The sequence below is a fragment of the Chamaea fasciata genome, unplaced genomic scaffold (genome assembly GCF_029207755.1).
Source record: "Chamaea fasciata isolate MVZ Bird 193981 ecotype frontalis unplaced genomic scaffold, bChaFas1.0.hap1 SCAF_6, whole genome shotgun sequence".
NCBI lineage: Eukaryota > Metazoa > Chordata > Aves > Passeriformes > Sylviidae > Chamaea > Chamaea fasciata.
In genome coordinates this window covers 43,834,403-43,856,377 of record NW_027094091.1, presented here as the reverse complement: position 1 = coordinate 43,856,377, position 21,975 = coordinate 43,834,403, and the positions used below count along the sequence as shown (strand labels likewise).

The window sequence follows — 21,975 nt, the reverse complement described above, 5'->3', positions numbered from 1 at the left end:
CAGACAGAAAACTTTTGGGAGGTTTATCAAGAAGTCTCCAATCCCAACACACTCTCTGAGACTGTCCCTTGAGTACTGCCCCTCTGCAGCAAGGTTTAGCTTGCTGACCAGTGTGCTTTGGGCTCACCTGGTATAAGAATCTGGCCAAATAACTCTGAAGGAAGCTGGCTTGGCTCTTACCTTGTTATGCAGGGGGCTGAAAAGGATTTCATAGTGCAGTTCTGACCTCCTGAGTGTCCCTTACAAACCAGTGAGACCAGTTTTACCACCTCACACCAAGCTGATTTTGAAAGGGGAAATAAATGCTATTTTTTTTCTCAGTGATCTTCCTCCCCCCACCCTCCCCACTCCGCCCTGAAGTGGTTCTGCTCAAGGAAGGAGAAATCTCTTCTAGAGCTGATTTTGATGATGGGGGGAAAGTCCTTCGGGAAAGTGCTATAAAAGCTAGCTCTGCCCTTTTACAGACATTTCCTCCCTGACTCAGGCAAAACACAGGGAAGTTGGGTGAGCTGTGCCCACTGGCTCTCAGCCCAACCTGCCTGGCAGAAAGCCCATAACCATCCCACAGCACAAACCTATTGCTTTGCATTTATTTTGCTGTTCGCACAGTCCTGAGCTGAGCAGACAGGTGCTCCCCTGCCCTATTGCCAGCTCTGAAGATCACATGCTTCTGACCTGTATGTTGCTTACATGGGAACACCAAAGCTGTCTCTACCCAAAGCTGCTGTGCATGGTACAGGAAGATGAGGTAAAAGCGGCATGGAGGGACTGGAGCCACCTCTGGTCGTCAATCCAGCATGGCTTTGGCACAGTTGTAGATCCTGGAGCACAGCACGCTTTTGAGGAAGTTACAAATATTCAAAACAGGTCTTTAGTCTTCTTTCCAGCCTGTTCAGAAGGCGCCCCAGGAGAAGGGCATGGCTTGTATGGGCAGGGGCTCTTGATGCCAGTGAGGTGATTGCTGTCCCAGTGCTGGGACTACAAGTCAGAGTCACAAGGTGGGCTGCTCCCCCAGCGCTGTCCATCTTTCTCATCCTCCAGCACGTCCCAGGGATTGTTGTAAGCTCTACTGGAGCACGACTCAGCCTCTGTCACAGGAGTGGGGGGCAGTTTGGGGGCCCTGCGCTCCTTGCAGCAGTGATGGAAGCTGAGGGCGAGGGCCAGCCCCCCCAGGATCTCCAGACAGCTTCCCAAATAGCTCAGTACCAAGCTGTAGCCTACAGTCAGCGTGCTGCCAGGCGGTGCAGGCAGTGCCCACAGCTCCTGGGTGTACCAGGAGCTGGGCACAAGGCTCATCAGCCCGGAGAGGAGCAGCACCAGCCCTGCCACGCCGGCCACCAGGTGCCGGGGCTCCGGCTGCCAGCAGCGAACACCCAGGGCAGCCACCACCAAGCCCACCAGGGTGACCACCAGCGAGGAGGGCATCAGCCCTTGGGCCACCCGCACGGGCACCTGCTCGAAGTAGCCCAGCTCGTCAGCCTGCCCGCAGAGGCGGTCATGGGTGCTCTGCCGCTCCCTGCATATGTCCCAGATGCCCTGCTCCCAGACGACGTCCATGGGCTGGTTAGGTATGAGGCTCACCTGCCTCCAGCTGGGTGCCAGCGTGCCCGTGAGTGTCAGCAGGAGCCCGCAGGGACACAGCACCAGCCCCACGATCATCTCCGTCGGCGTCCGCATGCTGGGGAGGTGGGTGAAGAGGGCTCCAGAGGGCTCCCCCTTGCCCGAGGACCGCGGGAGCTCCGGGGCTCGCGGGACAGGAGCTGTGGCACCGGTGCAGGCGGGGCGGGGGCTCCCGCGGCGGTCCCGGAGCCCCTGAGGCGGGCAGCCCGCGGAGCCGCCCCAGCCCGGGCCGGGCCGCGGGGAAGTGCAGCGGGAGGCGGCGCCGGCAGGCGGAGCCCGGGCAGGGCTGGCCGGCACCGGCCGCGGCGACAGCGCCTTCCCGAGCCGCGGGAGCCCGCGGCAGCGCTGGAGGTCAGCTGGCCCCTCGCCGGTGGCGGGATGGGGGCCGTGGCCAGGCTGCTGCGGCGGCATGGTACAGCTCCCTTCATTTACTGCATGCGATCTTACTTTGTTATCAAATTCATTAACTGATTAATGAAAATAATTAAGATGAAGTGCTGGCAGATCTCACACTTGGTAACTGGCCCGAGAGACCTCTCCATCTTCCTGTCCTTCAGGGAGAGCTCCTGAGCTTGGCCCTGCTCCTCCCGTTCCAGGATGCCCTCAGAGGGCACCCGCAGACACAGCAGCCTGGCTCTCGGCAGGAAGAGTTCCTGGGATGTCCACTGAGGCAAGTACGGGAAATCACCCCTTTTGAGAACCGCAGTGTGGGATTCTGAGCCCCAAAAAGCATTCGTCTTGAGCCTCACCAAATTTCCCTGGATTTCTGCCAGTCACACTGAGCCCAGGAGAGGGCAGCATCCTCTGTGGATCGATTTGGGATACGAGCAACGCCGGCTGAGCTGGAAGGCTGGCTGCCTGTGTGCCCCACAGCATCTTTGCACTGCTCCTTCCTGACCTTGGCCGTCTGGAGGGTCTGTGCTGGACCAGCTGCTCCCGGCTCCCTTCCTTACTCCTCCGTCCCACAGCTATTTCCCGAAGCCCCGAAGCCCTTCAGCTCTCTGGGTGCCAGATCATTTTGAGGAGGGATTTTGAAGTTGTTGAACACTGGATCTTAGTCCAGCTGGAAGGCAGGGTGGGTTGGACTCAGCCAAAGGCTCATGTCCCCAGTCGTGTCTACAGAGCAGCCAAATGAGCACAGCTCCAGAACAGGAACACCTGGCTTTGTTGTATGCAGCCAGTAGCTTGCTAAAACTTGGCACTCCTCATCTGGGAAACTAAGCTACAGGTTGCTGATTCCTTTCCCGTCCAATTAACTTCTGTAACTTTTACCCTACTCCGGCCACTGACTGTGTGCCAAGACACTCACTACTGCCCTGGGACCTGTGGGTCCAACCAACACACCAAATGCTGCCAGCCTGATGTGTTTCCAGAGTCTGCCTTCTGCCATGGGATCCCCACACAGGAACAGGTGCTGCAAGCCTGAAACCTTATAGTCCTGACTCTCTCGTGAGGCTGTATCTGGACACCTTTCCAACTGGGCACCAAGTGGAAGTTGGCTGTGAGATGTACTGCTCCTGGGGGAGAGGGGGGAAGAGGGAAAGGGCTGGTAGCAAGTCGGGTGACACAGTGCCATGGATGAGGGCCTATCAGTGCCGTTTGCCTCCTCCCAGCTCAGGAGGCTTTTACTAAGGTGACAAATCACAGCTTGGTGGCCATGCTGTCAGGTGTAGCAGTGGTTGCCCATGGACCAGCCAAGCCAAGCTGTGAGCAGCTGATAGTAAGCCTCAGTCCTGCATGGCTGGCCAGGGCTTTTCTCCCCATCCCAGATGTGTGGATGGGGCATGTGCCAGCTGGAAAGGGAGAGAATCTCCATTTTGTTGGATTTGCCCACATTTTACCCAGAAAAGCTAAGAAACCTAGAGGGTAATGCCCACCCTGGGCTTCGTAGTGCCTGCCCTAGGATCCCTCTCTGCACCACCTTTCTTTTTCTCTCATCTGTTCTTCCAGCAGTATTGTGCCCCTCTTGCCCTTGTTCATGCAGGCTTGAGTCTGAGATGTGGCCACTCCTTGGATCTGCAGCTGCAGTAGAAGCTGGGCGCCAGGAATATTACAATTATGCACCAGGGTAGGTTTAAAAACCTGTGCCTTTTGAGTTTATTAATAATGCCCAGGAGGATGCATCTGCCCTTTGGGTTGGTGCCCACGCTCCTGACTGCGGGATGATGATAAGCAGATTAGGTGATGTGGCCCTGATGCTGGATGACCTGCCCTGAGTGAGCTCAGGGAAGGAAATGGGATTAACAGAGCTGTTTCCCCTTGCCACAAAGTTATAGATTGTTCATTTCTTCCCTTTTACTTTCTAATGAGGTGGTATGAAAAGCAATTCAAAGAAGTGCCTGGCCCTTTCCAAGCTCTGGGGAAGCATTTAAAGCCATCTGGCCTCAGAGATAAAATGGTCCGGCTGAAATTGCCTTCCTTCCCACATTGCCCTAGCTACTGAGTGGGAAAAGCCGCCTTACTTGGTGTTTCCTACTTCTCCAAGGCTGTGATTTAGTTTTTCCTACATTGTTACAGTCATCTCTTTGAGAATGTGATGGAAACTTTATCCAGGCCTGGTTGAGTTGGCTTCCATTTTGTTACTATTTTTTAACACCCCGTTGTAAATTGGAGGAGCAGCAGAAGGCCTTGAGCTAATTGGAGCTGGAAAAGATCTAGGGCAGAATAGTCAGAACTTGAGACTGATTCCCAGGAAGAACTTTTGTTGAGGGGTTTTTTTGGGTTTTTGTTTTGTTTTGTTTTTGTTTTTTGTTTGTTTGTTTGTTGTTGGTTTTTTGTTTTTGTTTTGGGGTTTTTTTTAGAATCCATGATGAGATGTTTAGTGTTGAGTTGTTCCTCCCAGCCTCAGACACCCTGCATCACTGAAGGCTGGGAATTAATTTCGGGCAATATTCCTGTGTTCAACCTGTTCCCTGCCTCTCTATCTGTCTGCTTCCAGCCACTGGTGGTGATGGCACCCTAGACTGGACAAGTACTAGTGTCTCTTAGGTGACAGTGTGAGGTCAGTGTGGATAGGACCAGTAGCTTTTGGGTTACCCCATTGTCCCACCAGCTGAGCAGAGTTTGCCTGATGCCAGCAATGGCCAAAGAACACGTGCAAACAACAATCTCCACAGCTTCTTATGTGATCCATAGTCTGATCAGACTTCTAGGTCCAGCTGAGCTTTCAAAATGTGGGTCTGGAGAGAAGAGCTTCCCTGCTCAAAGGTCGCTTTGCCCCTCCATTGTCAGCTGAGATCACAGCACTGAAACTTGGGGGCAGGGAGGTCCTTTTCAAGGAGGTTATTCTGACTCCCTTCCCTTCACAGCTGTGGGAGTAGGATCCTTAGCAGCAGCAGGATCTCTCAGTATCCTGTTTGCTGTGTGGGGAACAGCTGGGGCCAGGGCTTTTAGCAGGAGCCTGCAGCTGGTAATTCCTGTTTACATCCCACTGACCCTGGAGCTTTGCCTGTGTTGCATATGGCCAGATGTCCCCATACCACCACAGTGCCTGCATGTCCTGCAAGTTATACTGTACCTGATTCCTTCTTGGGTTCAAAGTAGGCTCAGCCCATGCTGGACACCAAGCCACAAGGCTGCCAGGTCTGTGGACATGGCAAATGGCAGCACATGTGCTGTGCCACCCTGTGTTGTCACAGGGTTGCCCTGTGACTGGCAGGTAGCCAGCAGGCACAGTAATTGACCCTGGCTGTATATCATTCATCCTCTCTCTCACCTGAGGAGAATTTGCTTTGCAGAGTGTAGCAGTTGCCTGTGTCTTGCCTGATGTAGGAGATGGGAACTGGCTGAGAACAGTGCCCATGCAGAACAGTGCCCATCCAGGACCTGCACTTAGGGGGCTGCAATTTCCTCTGGTCCAGACACTTTTGTAGTTCCACTGTGTCCATCTGTGTTTGTCTTTCACTTGAAACCCTAAATCTCTGCAGGCTGGGAGCAGAGCACAATGGCTCAAATAGCTGTGCTTTCCAGCATTAGACCTGGTTGTCTAAGCCTCTCCCCAGCCTCCATCCCAAAGGAAAACTTCCTTAACCAGGTGTCCAGGTTGAATGATTTTGTTCTGACCATTCAATTTTGCTGCTTTTTCTTCTAGCATTTCACATGGGGCAATTTCTAAGAGTGCACACTGAGGGTGCTCCTTGCTCTCAAGCCATGGCCCCTGCAGTGTGTGAGTGCAACTGGAACACGCTCTGCATTGTACAAACAGCTGCAGTTGCAATGGACTTCTCCCAGCCTAGCTCCCAGCCTCCTCCCTGGCCACACACACTGCTGTCTTTGTGCCTGCTGGGAGGCCAAGGATGAGCCCCAGGCAGGACAGGATCTGTGCTCCCCCTGGCTGGTTGAATGTTGAAGAGAGATCTATGTGTGCTCCCCAGGGCACAGACAGCAGTGGTCAGCACCCAGCAGGCAGCTCCATGCCCCAGCTATCCAGCCTTTGTGGTGGCACTTCCACAAACAGACTTATTAGCCTTCCACTTGCCCAGTGACCTGCCCCCCTTTCAGGCTGACCATGGTGGTAACAGCAGCCCTGAGGATGCACTCTAGAGGGGTTATCAGAGAGCAAGGATTTGTTGGGCATTAAAGGGCTTGCAAGCACCCATACTAGCTGGTCTCACTCCGGGGCTGTGACCCAGCAGTGGCTTCACATACCCAGGCCTGTGGCCATTGCAGTTTTGGCTGTTCCCCCTGCTCAAAATTCAGTGTGAGGGAGCTGCAATTTGGGGTCAGCACCCTGTAAGGCCTTCAGGGAACAGTAAATCCATCAGTGAGCACTGAGACTGTTCCTGCTCTCTTTCTGCAGCCCAGCTGTGAGTCTGAACACTATTCAGTCTGGATCCTGGGAATGAGTTGTTGAAAGCCTTATTAGATGCCCCCCAGGTATTCACTCATCCGTTAACCTCTCTCACTTTCTAAACTGCTGCACTTGGACTTGCCAGATTGCCCAGTGCTGCTTTCAGTTCCAAGAATGATACAAAAAGCATTTTTGCAGCTAAATCTATTTCTGTCTGACTCAGTCCTGAAATGGTTGAGAGTAATTTAGACGTGAAGCTCTTATGCTGGGTTTTGGAGGTGCGGCCCTTTTCAGACAGGAATAAGAGAGCAGTAAAGCTGTGTCTGAAACTGCATGTTTGTCCAGTTCCTGGGCCACAGATATTGCAAGCTAAAGGGCAAAGCTTTATGCTTGTGGGTACACAGCATGTTGCAACTGGCAAGGCAAAATCAGAGCTCCATGATGGAGGTTCATCTCGTTACACTGTAAATGTGACTCACTTGCATGGACTTTGATCTCCCATTGGGCTAAAACACCTGAAACCAAAGCACAGATGGCTTATGCATGTGCCTTTATGAATTTGCTGGGATTTTGGTTTTGTGGGCCAAACCACTGGACGTATGGCCAAGGTTACAGTAGAAAAGACCTGCTTAAACCTTTCCCTTTGAGAAAGCCCTGGGTGGGAGACAGCTGTTCCCTGTGCCTGTTCTAGAGGCTGAGAAATTGTGAAACTTCTAGTCTATGGGAATTTATTCTAACAGTTGTGGCTAGAGAGATAGCTGCATCTTGCTCCCATGTTATTTCATTGAGTTATGGAGTGTTTTGGGTTGGAAGAAACCATGAAGATCATCTACTTTCAATCTCCCCCACCATGGGCAGCGACCTTTTACACTAGACCAGGTTGCCCAAAACCCCATCTAATCTAGCCTTCAACACTTTCAGGGATGAGGCATTCACAAATTCTCTGGGCAAACTGCTCCAGGGACTCACCACCCTCACAGTATAGAATCATAGAATATCCTGAGTTGAAAGGCAACCACAAGGATTATCCAGTTCAGCTACTGCCCCTGCACAAGACAACCCCAAGAATCACACCATATGCCTGAGAGCATTGTCCAAACACTTCTTGAACTCTGGCAAGCTTGGTGCTGGGACCCCTTCCCCGTAAAGAATTCCTTCCTAATATCTAATCTAAACCTATACTCTTTCAGCGTAAAATCATTAACCCTTGTTCTACCACTACATTCTCTTGTAAAATATTCCTCTCCTGCTCTCTTGTAGGCCCCTTTAGATACTGGAAACTGCTGTAAAGTCTCCCCAGAGTCTTCTCTTCTCCAGGCTGAGCAACCCCAGCTCTCTTAACCTGTCTTCACAAGAGAGATGCTCTCTGATCATCTTTGTGACACTCCTCTGGACTTGCTCCAACAGGTTAATGTCTCCCTCATGCTGGAGGTCCCAGAGCTGGATGCAGCACCCCACTCCCTAAGGTGGAGTAGAGGCACAGAATCTCCTCCCTTGCCCTGCTGCCCACACTGCTTCAAATGCAGCCCAGGACAAGTTGGCTTTGTGGGCCACAAGGGCACATTGAAGATCATGTTCTGCTTTTTGTCCACCAAAATCCCAAAGCCTTTTTCCTCTGTGCTGCTCTCAGTCTATTCTCTACCAGCTTGTATTTGTGGTTGGGATTGCCCCAACCCAGTTGCAGGATCTTGCACTTAGCCTTGTTGAACATCTCAAGCCTGTCCAGATATTTTTGGATGGCATCACACAGCTTGTTGTCATCAGCAAAGTTGCTGAGAATGCACCTAATCCCACTGATCCCTGAGAAAGATATTAAACAGTTCTCGTCCCAGCCAAGACTACTTAACACCACTTGTCACTGGTCTCCACTTGGACACTGAACAGATGACCACAGCTCTCTAAGTGCCACCATCCAGCCAATTCCTTGTTCACTGAGTTGTCTATCTGCCAAATCCACATCTCTTCAGTTTAGAGAAAATTATATTTTGTGGAACAGCATCAAATGCTTTGCAAGTCTGAATAGAAGATGTCAGTTGCTCTTCCCTTAGCCACCAATGCTGTAACCCTCTCATAGAAGGCCACCAGATTTGTCAGGCACAATTTGCCCTTACTGAAGCCATGTTGACTGTCACCAATCACCTTATTATTTTCCATGTGCCTTAGCATAGTTTCCAGGAGGATCTGCTTCATGAACTTGCCAGGCACCAAGGTGACACTGAGAGGCTGGTCTTTCTTATTTCCTTTTTAAAAAGTTCTTCCCCATTTCCAGTCAGTGGGTGCTTCACCAGACTGCCATGACTTCTCAAATATGATGGATAGAGGCTTAGCCTCTTCTTCTGCCAGCTCCCTCTGGACCCACAGATGTATCTCATCAGGTCCTATGAACCTGTGCAACTTCAGGTTTCTGAGATGGTCGCAAACAATTTCTCCTACAGCAAGTAGTTCCTCATTCTCCCAGTCCCTGCCTTTGCCTTTTCCAAGTTAGTTGGCGTGGCTGGAGCACTTGGCAGTGAAGACTGAGGCAAAAAAATTATTGAGTACCTCAACCTTCTTTATGTCCTGGGTAATCAAGTCTCCCATTCTCCTTTTTTTTTTACTGATGTACCTATACAAGCTCTTCTTGTTGCCCTTGACACCCTGGTCAGGTTTAATTCTGTCGGGGTGGGCAGTTCCTAACCTGATCCCTGGCTGCAATTTATCTGTGCTCCTCCCAGGCTACTTGGCCTTGCTGCCACCTTCTGTAGCCTCCCTATGGCAGGGTTTGAGTTTGTCCAGGAGCTCCTCATTCATTAACATGGCCCTCCTGGCATTTTTGCCAGTCTTCCTCTTCATTGGGATGTGTTGCTCTGGAGCTTATAGGAGGTCATCCTTGAATACTAGCCATCTTTCTGCCCCTCTTCCATTCAGACCACTACAAAGCAGATCCCTGAAGAGGCCAAAGTCTGTTCTGGCTGACGTGTAGGACCCAGTGTTTGGCCTCATAACACCTCAGCCCCTCAATCCAGAGCGTTCCTAATCAGAAGATCTGACGTCCCATTCTCTCCTTGGGGCAGATTGATCCAATTTTAAGGTGTTTTATTCCTGACTTGAATGGAATTTTGTCTGAATTATGTCAAATCCTGTCTTTGCCGGGTCTTTAAGGTCATCAGATGGATCACTGTCTGTGATCCCTCTGGCTTTGTTTTCTTTAACATTTTCCACAATATTTCTAAGACAGTGATTCGTGACTTCTAACCCACGGTATAGAAGCAGTGAATAGTATGAACGCCAGGACAATTTTCCTGTGGTTCCTTTCTTTATATGTCTTTCTAGTCTGACTGTAAGCCAGGAATAGCTCTTTTCACCAGATCAAGGTGCTTTATTTCCTCTAATTTTACATCCATCTTTTATCTAGATGGTATTTCCCTTTCTGACAAGAAGTCTGAATGGGATAACACAAAGTCCTTTCTGGAGGTCAAAAGTTTCACATATGCTCCTTACCCTTTATCTGCCAGATCTTTGAGAGAGAAAAATTAAATGGTTTGGTATAATTCTTAAGAGATTGCAGTTATTCACTTCTCAGTCCCCATACTAGTTCCTTGCTGCCTCTGAACTAATCCTTTGTGCAGGTCAATTTTCTAGACACTGAATTATGGATCTATAACTTGACTTCAAGCCTTCTAAACAGGATGCTGTACTCACTCTGCACCAATTCCTTGTTTCCACTCCAGCAGGTCTTGGAGAATGTGGCTTGGGAACTGGAGACAGCTCCTTCTCTGATAATGAGTGTTGCTATAGCTCATACACATTTCACCTGGCTGAAAGTTCATGAACCTCTTCTTTCACAATCTTGGCTCATTTCCTGACCCCTTTCTGTTCATCATTAAGGCCCAAATGCTGGGGCAAGAGTTTGGTTGTAGGTGCCTAAGGGAGAGACTGCAGTCATCATTTTTTCTCGATGGTGGTTTGTGGAGGGTAATGGATCTCTTCAGTGAGATATTCACCTCTAGATTCAACTTTTATGTGGAAGCTAAATGCACAAAAGGCAGCAGAGCCATCAGTTTCTTCCATGTGCTTTCATCAAATGAATAAGAGTGATGTTCTTACCCACCTCTGGGTCCTTCCTCTTCACTCTCCCAGTTTTGGTTCTCATGTCCATCACTATCTTTCCGTCACATAAGCTGTCTCCTCACTGGAAGACAACATTGAATACAGAGCTGACTGGTTTGGTTTAAGGCCACCTGCAAATGTTTGAGCTTTGCTAATTCTCAGATCTTTCCTCTGCTCTGCTTTTCCCCTCTCCCTCCCTTGTATAAAAAGCTGGTTGCAAGAAATTACTACTGTAGCACTGGGATTTTAGGAAAAAAAATTCTCCCCGGAGGGGCAACCCTGGGACAGCTCCTCTGAGCAGAGGTGGGCTGTCACCTTTGGGGGTTTGGTAGTGTTGGTTAGACAAAACCACGTGGCCTGCACCAGCATTGGCAACAGTCTTGTTCCCAGAGGCAGGCTGGACCAGAGACTGTGGAGGGCTCTTCCAGACAATGCCACCATGGGTCTGCAAAAGAAAATATTCAGTCCATACCAAAGTTGGGTTATTCTCTCACATCAGGAGAACATCTGCACTGCACTTGGACACAGCAGCCCTCTCTTTCTGCAAGGTGGCCTCATGTTACTCATATGTACGATGGCAATGCAGCACATGCATGAGAGCTGACCTTGCATTCCTCCCTCAGGCACTGTCACTGCATTTGAAATAGTCTTACTGAAATGTCTGAACTTGCAAACTTGTTGCTGAACTTCCTGAGCACCAGAGTTTGGGATTTAATAGTAGGGCTGGGAATGCTTCCATTTTTTTCCCATGGCCTGGACTGCCTGGATGCCCTAGGAGCTGGTGCCTGTTTCATTGTTTTACTGTCTTTGTTACTGCAGCAGTTATTAGGATAAGGTATAATTACAAAGTTTGCTCTGGGACACATGCAAGGCCATTGAGCTGCATTGCAAAGTCCTCTGTGTTTTCTGCTCCTTTTAGTTTTGTGACAAATGCAGACCCTTTGGTTTAAAGTGAGAAGCTAGTGGCAATGTAGGTATGAGCTGGCACTAAGTTCCATGCTCCCTTCTTCATCCTACAGGCCCTTCACCTGTCCTCTCCAAAGTAGCCTGTGGGTATTCAAGACGTCAAATACGGCAGTTGTCGATGCAAACAAATTATTGTTTTATTGTTTAAGGGCTTGGTGTGAAATCACTGCCAAAAAATCTGGAGATGTGTCCTGGAGGTCAGCAAGAGATGAGAGAAAAGGTACTCCCATCTTTTGGAGACACCCAGGATCATCCTGGCAGCACCAGGGCTACCTGGCACAGAGGACTCACTGGACATGTTTTTCAAGGGTGGGCAGAAGGTGTCATGCAAAGATGGCTCAGTTTGGCTCTTCTAGTTTGGCTCTTTCACACCAGTGCCTGCCTTTGGAGGATGGAGTAATGGGCTTGCTCCCGAGGCACACCCCAAATCTGACAGCAAAGAAGACTCATTTTTTTCCAGGAAGTTCACTGCAGACCTTGGAAAATATGGCATTTTACAGCTTGTTCCTGGAATAAACTTGTGCATACTTTTGCTAACTACCACCAGTACTCTTCCTGTGGCCCTCTGATTCACCCAGACCTACCTTGTTTTCACATACCAGCAATGCCACCGGAGCTGGGCAGTTATCAGAAGACAATGAATCACCTAAAACATCTGCTAACTCATTCTTACAGGAGCTTGTCTTACTCATAGCGCAAATTCCAACTCTCAGCTGCTCTGGAATTTTTTTTACCCACGGCATATGCAGCCACTCCCGGTCACATTTTTGCCATCTCAGTGAGGAACACAGGCCCACATAGCTAGAAGACAAGGTCAGCAGCTGCAAATCTCACAGAGGCACCAAGGATTTCCCTTCCACTCAGGAAGAGACTGGTACCCATCCTTGATGCTTGTTTTTGGAATTTTTTTTTTCAGTGGTAAGGGTTTCCTTTGGTTCTGAGGTTTTTTTGCTGTAACACCAAACAGAGAATTCCACTTGGTGGCTGGTGCCTCTAGTGCAATAATGTGCAGGGCTGACCTTTCAGAGAGATGTTCAACTTGATGTCATCTACAGCTGCAAAGCCAAACAGGATCCAGCTCTGATCCTGCTTTTTTTTCTGTCTTGGCTGGATTGGCTCATAGACTGCTCCATAAATCATTGTCCAGTGATAAAATACCAAGGGGGGCTGGATTTGTCTGATGTTACTCTTGAGAAGTCAGATTTTATCTTAGTAAACACAGCCCCTGGGACTTGATGATCTTAAAGGTCTTTTTCAACCTAAACAATTCTATGATTCTATGGCCTTTGTACACCTTGGGTGTTCATAGGTAGGAATGTTTCTGTGGGCCCTGGATGAGGCACAGCAGTACTATCAAATGATTCTGTTCCAAGAAATAGGAAGATTTCATCTTGGTTTGCGGCGTAAGCATTTAGGAATCCTGTGTGGGTTTCAGAGGGAAGATCTGTTCAGTATTGCTGTACCTTCTTGTACCTCTGTGTTCCTTTGGACTGTATCCTTAGCCATCACACCCTCTGTGCCAGAAAGCCTATAAGGTGTTACAGACCTCAGGTCTCAAGTGACTTTTCTGTAGGTGGACAACATTCAACCAGTTCGCTCTGTCACCTCATGTGGGGTACTGCCCCTCCCCTCTGTGGCTGTCCAGCAGCATCAACTGGCTCAGCACACTCCTGTGGCATAACTGTGTCCTCCTATGAGGGGTTAGTGCTTCACTCCATCACAGAATGGCTGGGGCTGGAAGGGACCTTTGGAGGTCATCTAGTCCAACTGCCCTTATCAAGCACAGCCACCTAGAGTAGGCTGTCCAAGGCAACATCCAGTGAGCTTTGGAATACCTTCAAGGTTGGAGATTCCACAGCCTCTTTCTGGACAATTGTGCCAGTGCTCAGTCACTCTTATAACAAAGCTGCCTTCCAGATGGTCAGCCTCCATCATGTATGAGAATTTAGATGGAGACTCCGCCACTTCTCTGGGCAATCTGTGCCAGTGATTAGTCATTGTCACATTAAAAAAGTATTTCCTGATGTTCAGAGGGAACCTCCTCAGTCGTGGCCCATGGCCTCCAGTCCTGTCACTGGGCACCACTGAAGGGAGCCTGGCTTTACCTTCTTTGGTAATATCACCTTTGCCCATTCTTTCTATAGTCCTAGTCCATAAAATCTTGACTGGCTCCTTATCCATCCCCAGAATTCAATGCATTCCAGTTGCTCACGCACAAGAAGAGCAAGTCCCTGCTCTCATTTGCCCATTCTGTCCTTCCTAAAAGCCTGTATCCCTGTGTTGCCACAGAGGGGATAGTCATGGGATTTATCCTACTACAAGACTGCAACCCTGCAGCTGCACATAGACCTCTGATTCCCCATCCTGCATGCATGAGTGTACAGGTGTGTTAGAGAGTTCGTGGGGAGGCTTTGGGGAACTTCTCCACAGTGGTGCCACTGTTCCTTGCTTAAGCCTGGTGGGTGATTTTGTCATCCCCTCCTGTCACACCACTCTTTGCTCAGCCGCCCCATGTGCCACTCCCTCCCAGGGCTGCTGACTTCTTTCTCTCCCTGTCGTTCCTAGTTCAGACGATGGCTTTGAGCAGACAGACACGCTGGCTGACGTTTCCTTGCAGCCGTGCCCCATGCTCATGGGTGTGTCAGCCGACGCTCACTCAGTGTCCATTAGCTAATTGAGCTAATTGAGTTTCACTGTTTGCTTAAATTGCACCGAAGACAGTTTGCATTCCATCGTCTCCATTCTCCTGTGAGGTACTTCTGACTGCAACCTTGTAGGAGCAGCAGACTTCCAGAAAGCAGATGGATCTCTGCCTTGCATCTTCCTGCAGCTGTGAGGCACAAGCTGGGCATAAGAAGAGTCATCCTCAGCCCAGACACTTTGCTGATGTGTTTCTAGGGCTGGCACAGTCCTGCTGAAGGCTAAGTGGTTGATGACTGCGTTAATCTCACCTGCTGAGGTGAGATGGTGGCTCTGTTCGCTCCCAGAGCAAACTCTGGTCAAAGGTTCATACAGTCGATATACATGCCTTAATCACTTCCCAGTTGACTTGGAGAGCTCCATTTTGAAAATGTCCTAGGAAGCATGTCTGACTAATCTCTGGCAAATACAGTTTAGCTCTGAAATCCACTGATTTTCCTCTAAAAAAAGTCCCCTTTGGGGATTTCCCAGGCTAGGTACAGCCTAGGGTGGGACGTTCCCTGTACTTGCTCCCTGACAGCCAGGCCAAGTGCTCCAGCTGCTGTTCTTCTCTCAGTAACCACAAACACTCAGGATGTGTCAGCACAGATGCAGCCCTGGGTTGCGTGTACTACTGGGGCTAGTTTGTCAAGTAAATGGGAATGGATGGTCTGGGAAGGACCTGTGAGAGCTCTTCAGTACCAGCACAGATCCCCCTACTTGGGACAAGCTGTTTCTGGTTCATGTTCTGCTTGTGGTGTGGAGGCAGAGACAATTCAAGATCACCAGGAACTGCCAGCTGGACGCCAGTTGGCAAGACACCTGGAGATGTAGAGCTCAGCCTCTTGCTCTGGCCTTGTTGTCCCCAGGCTGAGTATGACAGTCTCCAGGTCCAGAGCATTTCCTTACAGGAGAGCAGGTCTGGAGAGCCTCAGGGACCCAAGGAGCACTGAACAGCAGCAAAGCTGAGAGACGTTTGCTGGCTCATGAAAGTTTCCAAAGCCTCTCCTGAGAACTACCCTTCTCTGTCTCTGCTGTTGCCTTGTGTTCACTCACGTCTTATTCCCACTGTCTGGTACACTGATTTCGTTTCCCTTTTATTTACTGGCTGTAGAGAAGTCCTTGGGTATTATCAGCATCTCTTTCTGTTTGGACTCATCCCAGTGTTTTGCCTTATTTTCATACTTTTTCTATCATCACACATCTTCCCTCCTTTCCAATCCTTGAAGTCACAGATGGGGACAGACTATTGGTCCCAGGGCTATTAGCATGCAATAAAACCAATGGTCAGGGAAACTTCTCCCACAGCAGTCTGTGGAGATGGGGTCAAGGGCACAGTACTCGGTGGGTGTCCTATAGGTATACACAGCTCTGGTCCTCCCAGGCCTTCCCACATGGTCCAGCTGGGCCAAATCCCAGTAGGGAGGGATGGTGAGAGCCCACACGTTCTTCTGCTGGTGCTCATCCTTTGAGGGAACTGTGTTAGAAGGCTTCCTGCCTTCTCTGAGTAATGTCAAAATCAGTCCCAAATATTCTCTTTGAAGCTCTTCACACAGCGCTGAAGCGATCCTGCCTTCAAAGCAGTTGCTGGAAACAGGCAGGCTGCTTAAAAGGCTCTTGAGCGCTCTCACATCATGTTCAGGCTGTATTAAATTTTTACCGTGCTGTTTCGCACCTCAGATGAATCACAGTCGCTCCTGAAAAGCATCGGGGGCTAGAGGGGGAGGGTGGGATGTGTGCAAGGAAGGGGCTTTTGAAAGGGATTATTAATGCACAGAGATGTTTTGGTGTCTGAGAAAGGCCCTGAATGGCAGCTCTGTGCTTTCTTTCTCTGTGCTCATTATCAGTGAAGGGTGTAGCTGCTGAAGAGCAGAACAGAGCGAGGGGAGGACATGGCTGCTGCTCAGGCGGGGATGAGCAGGGGAGGGGACGTGGGAACAGAGGGAGGTGGGTGCTGGCTGTCTCCCTGAGAGGCAGTTTCAGGTTACCAGTTCAATGCCTGCCTCCCTTTGGGAGGCTGCAATACGGCAAGTCGTTTCTTGATGTGCAAGCAATTAAAAAGAGGGTGTGTGAGTGTGGAAGATGGAGAAAGCAAACACCTCCACTGGGATCTGGCTGTCTCTGCAGCTGCTCACCTAAAGCACCTCTTGCGGAGGGAGTTTCACACAAGAAAAATAGCTGAGGGCATCAGGTTACTTTCAGGATGGAGTTTGAAAGACGAAGAGGTCTGCCTTGCACCTCAGGGTATAGAGGGTATTCCTCACTCTTTTGCACGGGCATAGAGTGGGTCTCTTGGGTCGTATCAGGGTTTACAGTAGTCCTTTCGGTGTTCCCCGGGTTGCCCTGTAATAGTGGAGAGAGGGCTGTGTGGGGAGGCAAGAGGGCAGGGTGCCTTCATTCCCCTCCCAGCAGCATCCTTGGGCACAGGGAGCACATTTCCTGCAGTGACGGCCTGCCCTGGGGGAGCAATCAGGACTACCCGAGGGCTTCATTTTCTTCAGGTTTGGCATGGTATCCTGAGTTCTGCAGACGCTTGCTGGGTCCTTAAGCCTTGCTTTCTGGAGAAGGAGTGTTCCACTCCCCAAGGCAAGGAGGTGCATGTCTTTGCCTCTTTCTCTTGCTTGAAAATTCCCTGACTCTCTTCACCATCCCAGCCTCATTGCAAATAGGCTGTCCGAAGCCCTCCTGCAGACTCACATAGCCAGGCCTCCTGGGCAGGTGGAGAGGCCAGGAGAGAAGTCAGACTCCTTCCAGCTCTCTGGAGGCTGAGGTGCTGGCAAAGAGTGAACAACTGGACTAATCTGTGTTTCCGTCCCAGCCCTGTGGAGATTTCGGCACACAGGGCTGACAGCACTTGCTGCCTGTGTGTGTCAGGTGCTGGCACAGGGTCTGCCTTCACTGGGCAGATCCATTACATGGGTCAAGGATGGTAGAAACCCTGCTCCTGCTCCTTATGTGGGAGGATCCCATTCTATTTCTGCTCACTACCTATTCACTCCAGAAATAGGAAGCAGAGGGGGATGCCTCAATTTTTTTTTTTCAATGCTAATTTTCCATTCTTCTTTGCCTGCCTCAGTGAGCCAAGCATAAAACTAAGGGCTTGATATATCCTCTGGGAATAAAATGCCTCTCAAAATAAGTCCTATTTCTTTCTACTGAAGCTGAAATGTGCTGTCTCCCTTGTCTAAAAGCAGGGGGAAGAAGATGCACACAAGCCTAGTTCAGCCTGCTGCCACTCCCTCTGTCCTGGTTGATTTGCCACTGCCCCTCGTCATACTGATGCCTGTCACTCTGCTGACAACATGAGAGACAAACACCAGTTTGCCTTGGCCAGAAAACTTGCCTTGCAAAGAAAAAAAGCCAGCTCAGGGCTTTTCACTTGGAGAGAAAGAGAGTGAGAAGAATAGACTTGAAAGCAAATTCCCATGATTTTTTGCTTCGGGTGAGAGCTTTTCCCACGCTCCATTGGAAGGAGTGCAAGGAGCAAATGTTTCCCAGTGCCTGCAAACACCAAACACTGCTGAGGAGCAAGGAAAAAAGCCAGTCTCACTGGGGAGAGACAGAAATCAGCAGTGTGTGCTCCCACAGTGCCTCGTGCCTGTGTGTCTGCTCCTTCCGTGCCAATGGCTTTTCCAGGCCTAGCTATGTTTTCTGGCTGTGGTGGGAGTGTCAGACCCTGGAGTACTCTGACATGAGGACAGGTGGTGTTTGCTGGCTCCCACAAAGCTGCTCCACAGTGCCAAAGGCTGCTGCTTCTTCTGCGAGAGCCCCACATACTGAACTGGGAAGAAGCTGGTGGGTTCGCTTCCCAAGCTGACACCTGCAGAGCTGTTTGACATTTTTTTGTGTTTGCCTGGCACTGGTCGAAGACTATTACCTTAACTCTGCGAGACATTTGCTACTCTATCCAAGAAAGGCTGGGGAAGCAAATCTGGTTTGCTCCATCTCCTGGGTCAGTTGCTTTCCTGGCTCAAGCCCTGTCCCTCACCACCCTTCTTTGGTCTGATTCCTGACTCCTGTCTTCAGAGTCAAGAATTGACTGAAAACTGATCTGAAAAATCAATTAACATCTTGCCCTTTGCTAGTCATGAGCCCAGTCTTCAGGAGCAACCTTTCCCAGAGCACCAAGTGCTTTGGGGCCTCCCCCATCCTTTCCAAGTCCATGTGCTTTCCACAGAAAGCCAGAGTTTAGCAGCCAGTCTCCAGCAGGGCTGTGCAAAACCCATCCATGCGTGGGAGAGCATGCCCATGCAATTCGCACCCTGGGAACCGGTTCACCAGCTCTGCAAGCAGAGGCCTGCCTCGTGAGGGAGTCTCGGCTCTTGAGGAGCCATGTGTTTTTAAAACACCCCGAGGATGAGAGATTTGAGGGCAGCTTCTGGAAATGAGGAACCAGCTGAGGCTGCGGATGCTCAGCAGGCATCCATGAGGATTTGGTTCAGCTTTTCAAGGAGACTCATCTCAGGGGAAGTTGGGAAGCTGCCGCTCACTAAGCTCTTTAGAGATGTGGGCGCTGCTTCATCCCAAGGTGCTCAGGAGTGCTTGGAAGTCTGTCCGGATAAATGCCTCAGCAGCCTAGTGAGCCTGCTGCTTTTTCCAGCTGGCGAAGCAAAGAGCATTTCTGGCAACAAAAGCCCTGCCCAAGGGTCCCAGTTTTAAACACGGCACTGGTGTCCAATTGCTGGTGCATCTCGGCACCTTCCCATCAACGAGAAACCCTCTCCTTTGCCCCCCTCCCCTTGCCTTTGGTCTTGCTCATAGAAAGCCGTGACTGTATCCTGCAAGCGCCCCTATCTGCTTCCACGATCTCCCTTTGTTTGGCTGCCAGCTCTCTGCACCTGCGTGCATGCTTACTCTCCCTCTCTGCTGCGGTTAGTCCTTCCCTCTCCCAGCCCGTGGGCAGGAAAGCGGGTTTCAGCCGGGTCCAAGAGCTAAGGGAGTATTTGGCAATGGCAAGCATTCCCATTTCAACGGCAGCCCAGCCGTAGGTGGGATGGCACACACAGGCAGCTTGGTTATTTGTGAATGAAGCACAGGTTGATCTGTGATTAACCCTCTGGAGGGATCCTGCCCAGATCTATCCCATTGGGAGCTGGAATCTTCATGTTTCCTTTGCTAATTGAGTCTGAATTTTATTAGCTAATCCCATCTCCAAATCCCCCAGCTGTCCAAAGTTTACTAAGAGCAACCACACACGCCGGCTGGGAGTTTGTGCTTGTCTCCTGTTGGGACAAGGATTACTGTTACAAAGTGTGCGTAGTTTTGGTGTTTTGAAGTGGGGTTTTTCACCCTTTTTTTATTTTTTTTGGGTGGGGTGGGGGTGGGGGTTGAGGAGGGAGTGAGTTGGTTTTGCTTGGCAATCTGTAGCAAACTCCCATAATCACTATCTCCCATTCCACAGACAATTTCCATCATGAGAAAAAAAGACACTGTCATCAAGTGATGACAGGCGATGTAGAACCAGGGATAGACAGAGTTAATGTCAGTCAGATGCTGTGTTTTCCCATAGGCCACCCTCTGTCATGGTGCCCAACCCCAGGTTTGTTCCTTTTCTTGCAGCGATCACTGGGACAGGCTAATTTGGAGGCAATGACCTGCCCTGCCCTTTTCCAAGAGGGTGCTCCAGGTTACCACCAGACTCTTCATCAGCATCACCAAGACCCTTTGAGTGATGGCAAGAAGCAGATGAGGCCTCTGGCCAGCATGGGTTCCAAGTATTCACCATCTGCACAGGGAAAGGAAATGAGCTGGACAGACCCACTTGAGGGCATTCCCTGTCCAGGAGGAACTGCCCCAGACAGATCACCAGCCCAGAGAAGCCTCTTCTCTAGAGACCTTGCTTGAATGGAAGGAGAAGGTGCTCTGCTACAGTTTCATCTTTTAAAGAGAAGCAGGGACTGAGTCGTTAAAATCTTATCTATGTCATCCTCATTTGCTTGAGCTTTTGTAGCCTCTTCCACCCTAACTACCTCAGGAGAGAGCGGGGACTGGAGCAGCTGTGGGAGTCCCTGGCCACAGGATACAAAGCCCACTTGTTATCAGCACTGTCATATGCCTGTCTGCCCCTTCCCCCTTCCCAGCTCCACCACAACCGCTGCATCCCGACAGTGCAGGCTGAGCATCAAAAGGGCTATTATCCCACGATTTCTTAACAGTCACTGTTGCTCTTGGGTATGGAGAACCAAGCTCCCCCTTTGACACAGTGCCCCGAGGAAAGGAACAGCGGTGCCTGTCACTGGTTGGCATCCTGATCTGCAGATTGTCACGGCAGGCAGCCAGGGTGGGATGGGAGGCTGCTGCCTGCACACGGGATTGAATTAACAATTTAGGCCTTCCCTCCAGTCCTACAAGCTACACAGGTCCTACAGAGTTCATACTTTTGGCCTCCAGATGTTAGCAGTGAGGGTAACTCCCATGGAGGGTGGTTAAGAGACCACATCCTTCATTCTTTATGGCCGATGCTTCTAATCTGCTCTTCCTGCACTGCAGGAGAAAAAGGGCACAGAAACCAAGCCACCAACCTCTGGAGCAGGCAAAGGGTCTGTAGTGCATGGAGAGGCAGCTTCCAGAGACATTGACTCAAGCAACTTCTGACTGGCACCAGGTGCTCACATCCCCAGGAGCCTGCTGGAGGGTGCCCCTTTGCCCCTTGCATGCCACAGGCAGTAGGTGCTGGCACTGGTTGCCCCTGGCTCCATCACAGGTGCATTTTTCTTGCTGTGTGTGAACAGGGAAACTGGTGGCAGCACAGACAGTGCCACCTCACTTCCACACGCAAGATCTACCAGCTGTGACACCACATCATGGGCAAGGCTGGAGTCCTGACAAGAATCACACCAGCACATCAGAGACCATGGCCAGGAGGAGATCTGTGCACCAAAAGCGGAAACTCTGATTTGCTTAACCACACAGTGCAGATCATAACCGATAAAAGGTATCACAATTTTCCTGTTGCTGGGTGTTTTTAAGTCTCTTGGAGTATAAAGCACCTATCAGCACCAGCAATCTTGGTAACTGGGCAACTTTGCTGGTCATGAGTGATGCTGAACCCATCTGCAGAGAGATTTGCTTTTTTTGTCTGCCTATAGAGACGCTCACGGTGGGTTTGTGCCTGTCTGCCTGTTCCCAAGGGGTTACCCTTACAGATGACACTTTGAAAGTAAGACTCAGTGATGGTCTCCCTTCTGCCAGTGAGGGATGGTGCTTGAAGCTCCAGTCGTCCTAAAGTTTCCCTTTGTGCTGACAGGGTTGCTGTGAGCCATGTGCCTTGTTGCTGTGACAGTGTTCTGGAAAACAATATATTGGGAGACATATGGCTGGCTAGGATATGTAGTCATGTCTTAGCAGGCATTGTGTACTGCTTTCCACTTGAGAGGGCTTCTTTTCTGCCAGTTTTCTTGGACACTGAGAAAATACCAAAACTAGACAATGATGAATACTGTACTGGGGAAGCCACGTGACTTTACAGACACGTAAAATCCATCATGCTTGGTCTCGGACCTTACGGAATAACTGTTTTATAAAAACTAGAGATTGTTCAATTTTCTACTGAAATCTCTGGGCATTAACAGGCTGACTTCATCAGAAAAAAAGAAACTTTAATTATCCTGTAATCCCAAGGCCTCTGGCATGGGAAAAGTTTTTCTACTTGAGGTAAACATCTCAGGAGAATTCACTCACTTCAGTGCTGTTCCAGTGTGAACATAGCATGAATTTTAAATCTGTTTTTTTCTTCTCAAAGCTGTCCTTGACTCTTCACTAAGACGGCTTGCTGAGAAAATTATAGTGCTCTTAATGAAAAGAGTGGAGGCCCTTTTTAAAGTTTCAGGTAT

At 50.0% G+C, this 21,975-nt stretch overlaps 1 protein-coding gene across 1 annotated transcript; it reads right to left on the bottom strand.

Moving 5' to 3' along the window:
• Positions 1–61: 61 nt before the first annotated feature.
• Positions 62–1,703, bottom strand: CLDN23 (claudin 23). The gene has a single exon (XM_066186163.1). It carries the CDS (start codon positions 1,675–1,677, stop codon positions 979–981), a length of 699 nt encoding a protein of 232 aa, XP_066042260.1. The 5' UTR covers positions 1,678–1,703; the 3' UTR covers positions 62–978.
• Between the last annotated feature and the right edge of the window lie 20,272 nt (positions 1,704–21,975).

What these genes read in the sequence shown, in the direction of transcription:
- CLDN23 (XM_066186163.1), bottom strand. Translation starts at nt 1,677, where the DNA reads ATGCGGACGCCGACGGAGATGATCGTGGGGCTGGTGCTGTGTCCCTGC.